Here is an 8,868-nt window from a genome sequence, read left to right on the forward strand (position 1 = left end):
GTGTTGCGGTGCCCCCACAAATAGAATCAAATTCTGTGGGAAACACTGCATGACCAAATATGTATATATGTTCATTTGAATTCATTTCTTATTTTATAGTTATTTTATCATTTTAATCTTTGATTTGTATTAATCTGTGTGAATCTGTGGTGTCCTGTTTTTCCCTCTCACCCTTTTGCTGTTAAACTACTGAATTTCCCCACGGAGATTAATAAAGGTCCATCTTTTCTTATCTTGATCATCTGTGGCATTTTGATTTTGAGTTTGATTTTTTGTGTTTTGGTTTAAGGACAAATAGCTGCTATGAAATCTGGGTGGACCCACAGAATCCCTGTTGTTCCTGCAGGATGAAATATATATATATATAATATATAATAAATATAATAAGGTGTAGTTGTCTCTCACCCGCACTCTGTTCATGGCCTCCTGTGCCTGCTGCATGCGGGCGCTCTTCGTGGGCGTCCTCTCCGACAGCAGGTGGGTGCAGCCCAGGTAGGTCGCTGCGAAGATGATGCCGTCAATAAGGTCATCTGGGTCACATGGCCCCGGGACTGCATGAGACAATAACACTCATGAGGCACATGCATAAACATACAACCAACACTGAACACACTTCACGAATATAAAAGAGGGAAAATGTGAAAATGAACTTGCAAAACTACACTAAACATCTACAATAGTTAATTATCCACTCACCATCCACAAACGTTGGAAATGAAGGAAGAGATCTGCGCAGCTGGAGGCAGAAAAAGGAAACACTACATTATGATGCTTTTATTTCCACTCACATACTGCAGGTCTCTCCCAACTCATTTACATTCTGCAATACTTCTACTGCTGTCAGCCATTTAGCTTCTGGCGGATAAAAACTTTATAAAAGATGCCCGCCTTTAAAGGATTTATCATCCATGTTGCCATGGATTCAGTGCGTTACGTAGTGGTCTAGCAGTGTTTGCACGCCTGTATTGGATTACCTTCTGCACATTCTCAGCAATGTTGTGAAATAACACTAGGTGGTGGAAAAATGTACTTATTCTTGCCTCTTTATTTTACATGTTAGTCTATTTATTCTATTTAGTCTCCTTTGCTGTAACAATGCAAATGTCCCTGCTCGGGGACAAATACAAATAATTTCTGATTTAAATAAAAGTATACTAATTGAGTTATCAGAGGTTCCTGATTGCAACAAACAATGCATTTGCCCACAACTGTTCCTCAATTACTTAGAAATTGAGGAACACTTGAAGCAAAAGCAAGCTCTTGAGTTATAAGACGATTTTCTCTTTAAGTTTTTGTGGATTTAAGTTTGTTTGTTCACCTCCTGGACCGTCGGCTGCTGTAAAGGCGACTGTGGCTGAACTTGAGGTCGCGGCCGCTGAGCCGGAAGCTGCGGTTGATGTGGAGTCTGTTGTTGGTGCTGATGTTGCCGATGGTGAAGCTGATTGGGCGCCGCGTGTTGGTACGGTTGAGGCTGTGTGTGTGTCTGCGGCGGCCTGGCGGTGTCCCTCTGCTGTGAGAGGTGGGCTTGGTGGTGGTTGTGTTGTTGGGGGGGCGGTTGGTGGTACTGTTGAGGAGGAGGAGGAGCTCTGGAGGACTCGACCCTCGGTGGACTGACCGGTTCCCGAACTGGAACAAAGCGGGACGGAGACTCAGACAACGACTGAGCAGGGGAGTGAGGGGACGACTGAGAGAGGGAAACAAAAAGATAATAGAAATGACCTAATGCATTTACAGCAGCTCAGCAGACATCTTATTCTGACTGTACATTATTCAGAATGTGGGCATTAATCCAACACACGATGAAATGAGAGTAGGGATGTAAGTCATGTTGTAAAACTTCCCGGAAGCATTTCACTCTAATTGAATTACTGAAACACTGCAGGACAAAACTCCTCTGGCAATGTCACTCGTATGCAGCCTTAAAGGTATAGTACACCACTTCGAAAGAGAAAACTAAATGGCACTAAGACATATCAAGAAAAACGTCTTGATATTAGTTTAACTTCAAAAAAATGTGTTAAACAAACAAGATATAAAAACAAGAAAACAAATAAGAGTTGTTTGTAAGCCTATGTTTACACTTTAGAGAGAAGTCTTCACGCCAAGCTAGGCTAAAAACGTCCTCTCATAACGCACACATAACAATTTATCAATTCCCATTTCACTACTAGGAAGAAGGCAAATGAGCATAGTCGCTAAAATCATAGAAATGTATTTTCAACAATCAAGTCAAACACCAGAAATGGTAACAGTCTCAGACCATATTGCTGCGTCCTTTGGGAGATATATTCTATTAAACCAAAAAGAGTAAGCCTTAAGTGAAGTCACACTCACATGTCCAGCTCCAGTCTGCAGTGGGTACCCCTCCTCTGTGGGGCTGACCTCCTGCCTCATCACCCAGATGGGCTCCACGGGGCGGTCAGGTGTGTAGGGGGAGCGCAGCACCTTCGTCTTCACCTCCTCAATCGCCTCCTTGATGTCTTTAATCGCCAGGGTAATGGCGTCTCCTGATCCCCTCGTACCTTCTTCCCCTTGGAGACCCACCCCCACCGCATTCCTCTCCTCCTGGGTCTCCCCCAAGCTGCTCTGCCCAGACGAGGGGCTCTTGGCCTGGGATTCTGCTTGTCTGGGGGTTTGCCTGCGACTTTTGGGCAGAGGACTTTGATCGGCACCCTCCCCCTCAACGTCGGACTGCCCGTCGTAGTGGTGCAGGCGGCACCCGACCGAGCGGTCCAGAAGGGGGGGGTGGGAAGCTCTGCCCTGCCTTTGGGCATAATGGGAGCTCTTGGTGGGGGAGGATGGAGCCCCTTTTTGTACATTCTCCTGTCTATGGCTGTTAAAGGGGGTCTCCTGCTGGGCCTCTTTAGACTCTGTCCTCCAACCAGATTGCCTGCGAGGTTCTCTGTGCAACTCGGGGTAGGAGGTCTTGAGGGGCTCTGGGAAAGAGATAGGAAAGGACTTTGTCTCCGGGTACGACTCGTAGACCGGCTCTTGGTAGGTTTTTTGGTGGGACTCCGTATAAAAGTCTGCATAGGTTTTAGGATAAGAGCTAAATTGCGGCGGCGAGCCCGAATCGGAGCAATCGTCGTCTTCGTCTTCGGGAAGCAGGTCGTTGTCGGGCACGGGGCTCATGCTGGCGTCCTCGCTGAAGTGGTCTATCTGGGGAAAAGGGGGAACATCTGGGGAGGAAGGAGGAGTTGGGGACTGGAGGGGCGGGGGGCTGTGGAGAGGTCCGTCCAAACTGAGCGAGGCCACGCTCTCCGTGTCGGAGCAGAGATCGGTGATTTCACTTCCCTGAGCTGCGATGTCCTCCGGTACATCGTCCATCTCTTCGACCTGATCCTCCTCAACCTCCTCTGAGCATTCCTCTACTCCCTCATCGACCGCCTGTGTGTCCTCATGGCTGCAGTGGGAGTGACTTGGGGTCGAGGAGATGTCTCCGTCATCCTCCGCCTGTTCTTGCTCTTCGTCCTGTGCCTGAATTTCCTCTGGTATCTCTTCACACTCCACTGCAGGCTCCTGGAGGTCTTCTTCTGCCTCAGCAGGAGGAGTGTCTGGGAGGCGAGGTTGCATGTCATGTGTTGCAGGAGCAGGTGAGAGTTGGGTGGGGGGGGGGACAGCAATGGGAGTCTGGTGAGGAGATCCCCTGTCCTGCAATTGGTTGATGGATACAGGATCTTCTAATGAGCGTTGCTCTACCTGCACCTCTGCTGGACTCTGTCTCTCCTCCACACCAGGTGGAGAGACCTGCATGTCTCTGATTGGCTGCTTCTGTCTTTGACCCCTGAGTCTTGGATTAGGGTCTCCATGGCGGCGGTAACGTGTCACAGCAGGGCGGGCTTGCTGGACGGGACGAGGTTCAAAGTCTGGATTATCCTCCCCGTTTGGACTGGTGGAAACCAACGACGGGACCAGACCGGGACTGTGAGCCTGGCTCTGCCCTGACGGGGGCTGCCTGCGGTGCCTAGGGGCCCCACGAGCTGAGGGTTGGTGTTGGTGGTGAGGAGGCTGATGATGATGGTGGTGGTGGTGGTGATGGGGATTTGGTTCCCCGTCCTGGTTGATCTGACATGGCCTCCAGGACCGACGGACGGGAGCTTCCCCGGGGGACGTCCCGTTGGGCTGCCGGCTCCTCGGGGGCCCCTTCTGCTCCTCGCCTGCCTCCCCGGACGCATCTCCCTGATACTTGTGGCTCATGGCTGGGATCTGATCAGAACATGCTCCTCTTGTCTCCAGGGAAACTCCACTTATAACTCAGCTTGGTAGAGACGGAGAAAGGATATAAGAGAACAAGTCTTATCATGCACATAAGAGGTCAAGGAAAGGTTTACGTTTAAAACAGAAACACTATGCATTTCTATGACTTTTGACATTACTGTATGTTCAAATCCAAATGATACTGAAAACCCTTGTTTCTACCCTTGAGAGGCGCCAGAAGTCTGCTACTGAGATCAGGCTACTCCCACAGCAAAGACCTCGCCACCAACGCCGCAGTGTTGCGTTTTCATCTGGACAAAGGTTTTATTTTAAGGAAGAAAAACACTTTTTTACCCATACGTATTGAAAGTGTACATGCTACGATGGCTACTGAAGCCCCCAACCCAGACATATCTCTATCTAAGATGACATTGATGTCGGGTATCAGACATAGTACTCCCTGTCTCTATATTGCTAATAGTAAAACCCTAAATCCTCTGGGATCCATGTGTGTGAAGTGCACTTTAATCTGTACCACGTTCAACAGCAGCTGGCAGATGGCATAGGAGGGGAAAAAGAGGAGGATGAGGCAGGGCAGAAGGACAAGGAGGGACACGTCTTTGGTTAGGTATCAGATAGGACCTGACAGAGAGAGATAGATAGGGCAGTGATCTGAATAATAAAGGCCCTCTGAGAGTGAGAAGCCCTGTTTTGATATTCATTTAATATGACTAGGCTATCAGGGTACACATCAGTTACTACAGGCCTGACCCTGAGTAAGGTCAACGGGCTGAGAAAGGACAACCGAACGCAATCCCACTCGATGCTTCAGGAATAATAAGCTCGTTCCAGAAAAGGTCACCAATGGAAACTGTGCAGTCTGACTTGGAGAAAGAAAAAAGACTGCCGCTTGTTTGTACATAAAAGCTTAAAAGCATTTCTCATTATTGCTGCAGGATACGTTTCACTGAAGATGCTTTCATCATTTATTTATCCGACCTTAATGATCACAAGAATCCATAAATGTGTGGGAGTATACATGAGACATCAAAAAAGTTCTCCTTAAGGTTTCTTAACTCAACTCTTTAGTTCATGGGTGATGAATATTTAAAATACTGTACTCATTTAACAATCTTGGGTTTCAAACCATTATTGTTGGTTTTCACTGAGATTATTAGAATTATCTGGCCTCCTATTTTTTTTTTGGTTAAATATGTGATATTTTTTTGTTATAATAGATGTCTGTTTAGTCAATTGAATTATTATCTTTCGCCGAATAAGGTTACACAACGGTGACTGACTCGTTAGATCTCTGATAAAACACCATGAATTTGCAGTATTACAACTGGCTATCTGTGGGGATATTTTGGAAGTGAAGTGCTCTCTGGGAGAACAAAACCGATGCTTTCATAACTTTAACTTCAAATTGTGATACTTTGAGTTTTTATTCGCAAGGAAATTAAAAAAAGTGCTACAAACGTGAATAATGTATCCTTTTGAATTTGTATTCTTGTTTTCAGGGGAATGGATGTAACAGTGAACTACAGTAATGATAAGCTTGCTGTAAATTACTGCAGCTCCTCTCTAATCAACACATTTCATATTGCATTCTGTCACAAGGTTACTTGTCAGATTATATGGGCAGATATATTGCATTAATGCACACAATGTGGACAATATCTAGTTTGCTTACTGCACATATTTTATATTTTTATTGCATTCTATTTAAATGTAAATACTGCTTTATTTTATTTTCTATTTTACTATATAATTTTTTTGTAATGTCATTATAGTGTTCTTAAAATAGTTCGCTATCTGTGTTTTTTTAATTTTTGTTTTACAGCACCACAACACCAAGTTAAATTCCCCGTACGTATCACCCTAACTGGTAATAAACCTGATTCTGGTTCTGATTCTGATGTATTTTCAGAAATGCAGGACTCTGAAATTGAGTGCACACACACAGAGAGAGAAACCACAGAGGGCAAAGGTTAATGTGGACCCTGTAATCTGAGCACGGACCACAAACTGCTGGGGAGGGACCATGGAGGGACGCAGCGAGGGTGAGGGCGGACTCTCAGGGTGGCTAATGTCCCTCTAATGCCCGGAGACTAGATGGCAATGGTTGGGTGACTCAAAGGGGGGGGGCTCACAGATGGCCCTGGCAACGTGGCAGTGAAACTTAGGCCTGTAGAGCTGCACTTCCATCTGTCAGGCTGAAGTGAAAGCTGCGGGCTGAGGGTTTTTCTAGTCCATTAATTTGCTGATCTTATACTGACAGACAACACTCGCATGCTGGCGTACTAGCAAGGACTGATTGCATCTAATCACTAGCCTAGTAGCCTTTTACTTGTTAACAGTTTGGGGCTTTATTAAGACCATTTGAGCAGTCATCACAATATGTGTTTTCCTGATTAGTACATTTTTATAGTTAGGAAATCATTCGGAAGCAGTTGGTCTACTTCAGTTTCAGAAACCGTGAGGAAACACCATAACAATTTCCCAGAGCTCTAGAGAATGTAAATTATTGTTGCTTTTACAGAAATGTTCATTTCGTTTCTGAAGTAGAGGAGTTATTAACGTTTCTAACAGTCAACAATCAAATAAGCTCATTATTGCTGATAAATAATAAATGGGAATCTGTACGTCATTTTTCTTTTTTATCAACGACCATGTCAATAACAAAACAACTGTACCTGACATGTAAACTAAATGATGCCCCTGCAGTCCCTGTAAACACGAGTAGAATACAACCCTGTGTTTAACATATAACCAGGACAAGTAATATTAAGATCTTCCCGGTGACAAGGCAAAATTAAAAAGGTACATTCATGATAGTTACAATCGTCATAATGCATTTGAAAATTTGGTATCCAGTCTTATATCACACTATTATATTGTAACAAGTGTACATTTGCCCTTCACCGAGGCGCCAGTACTATATTGACCTCAACTTTTATCCTGAAGCCTGCTTGAAAAATCTTGGAATAGTTATTTGATTGGATGATAAATCAATAAATCAATACATAGAAATGTAAATAACAGCTTTGATAATTGCTTAAGTATTTCAAGCAAGAATGGTAAACATGACATAACGTTTAGCTCAAACAAAACAAGCACTTTGAGGAAATCACCAAATGCTATGGCAGTTTGTGATCAGCATTTAGCTATTTGAATGATATTAAATTAACCAAACTAGGGCCAACAATGATTGGCATTATCCATTACTCTGCTATATATTTTCTTAATTAATCGTTTTGTTTTTTATGTCTTAAAAAGTGTAAAATGTCACCAAAGTAATGTCTTTATATCTCTTCGTCTTATCAGTCCAAACCCAAACGTTATTAACAGGATAATGCAAATATTTGAGTTTTTTAAAACATAACTTTCTGCCTTCCTGCATGGAAAATGATATAAGAGAATCAAAACAAATGTTATGATGATTAATCGATTATCATAAAATGATTCTCACTGTGTAGGATTCTCATTATCTTTCTATTCTTGACAGCATGATTTATATACACACACACACACACACACACACACACACACACACACACACACACACACACACACACACACACACATCTCAACAGTCGCATACCTTACATTGTGTTTACAAGTCGACGTTGCCAATGCTCCAGAGGAACAAGATTAATCCATGAACTAGTGCCAAATTGGCAAGTGCTTTTATTTTGAAGGCTTAATGGCTTCTTAAATCCCCTCCCACGGCCTTGAACGATATTATTATGTTAAAAAGGGTAAAGAAAAAAAGCCTTCCTTTTGGGATCGGTGCTCATTATCAGATAGTGGCCATTTGAAATGCATTTACAGGCTACAATTCATGCGTGGCGTTATTATGCATATGAAGCACGTATATCCTGGTAATCACGTACACAATCTCTTATAGATACCGCCTGACATCTATGTGAAAAAACAAGTGCAGCACACTGTCACCTGTTTTAAAGCCTCCCTCTTGACGGGCCAGATTAAATCTCTGCAGGTGTCTGATCCGCCATCAACGAGAAAAACCTGAACCATCACTCCCTCTTTCAACCACACACTTAACCCGGTTTCCCTTCAGAGGTTGTCGGACATGACATCTACCGATTTACCTGCATGTCAGAGGAGGAGAGGCCCGGGTCCTGCAGCACACATCGTCCCTGCTGTATATCCCGTGCCTTCTCGTTTAGGCTCGGCTCGGTTTGGCTCTGCTTCTCTCTCCAGACAACTTGCTTGGATTAAAGCGGAGAGCCCCTCCTTCTGCACCGTGACATCAGAGCGGATTAGCGATGCACAAAGCGCCTTTACAGCCTCGGTTGGTGCTGGTGGTGCAGCAGACACAAACAGGTCTTTACGGCCATGAGAAGTGAAGCCTCCTCCTCCTCCTCCTCCATCAGTAGCAGCAGCAGCTCCTCTGACTGCCTGCTGCAACACCGTTAGATGATATGTTCCCACGGTCTGTCGGAGGTGTCGCTGTTATCCAGCTGTGGGTCTTCCTCATGCTCCTGAATATTAAAACACAGAGCAAAACAAATTATATCTTACTTATTATTATTATCATTATTATTATTATTATTATTATTATTATTATGTATTTATTTCAGCAAGGACCATGCATACGAATACGTTAATCACAGAAAAGAGAAGAGATTAATTATGCCAGATTTT

General features: G+C 44.2%; 1 protein-coding gene across 2 annotated transcripts in view; it reads right to left on the reverse strand.

Annotated features, from left to right (window-relative positions):
• LOC104948779 (amyloid beta A4 precursor protein-binding family A member 1-like) overlaps window positions 1-8,617 on the reverse strand; it is a 17,221-nt gene extending 8,604 nt beyond the window's left edge. For both annotated transcript variants that reach the window (XM_010775006.1, XM_010775005.1), the window contains exons 1-5: window positions 8,313-8,617; window positions 2,335-4,258; window positions 1,319-1,684; window positions 697-736; window positions 406-551 (exon numbers count right to left, since the gene is read on the reverse strand). In XM_010775006.1, the coding sequence (XP_010773308.1) occupies window positions 406-551; window positions 697-736; window positions 1,319-1,684; window positions 2,335-4,197 (2,415 nt within the window). In that variant the 5' untranslated portion in view covers window positions 4,198-4,258; window positions 8,313-8,617. The remainder of the gene's footprint in view (window positions 1-405; window positions 552-696; window positions 737-1,318; window positions 1,685-2,334; window positions 4,259-8,312) is intronic.
• Window positions 8,618-8,868: the final 251 nt, after the last annotated feature.

Source organism: Notothenia coriiceps, unplaced genomic scaffold (assembly GCF_000735185.1).
Source record: "Notothenia coriiceps isolate Sejong01 unplaced genomic scaffold, NC01 NC01_scaffold00015079, whole genome shotgun sequence".
In the NCBI taxonomy this organism is placed as follows: Eukaryota; Metazoa; Chordata; class Actinopteri; order Perciformes; family Nototheniidae; genus Notothenia; species Notothenia coriiceps.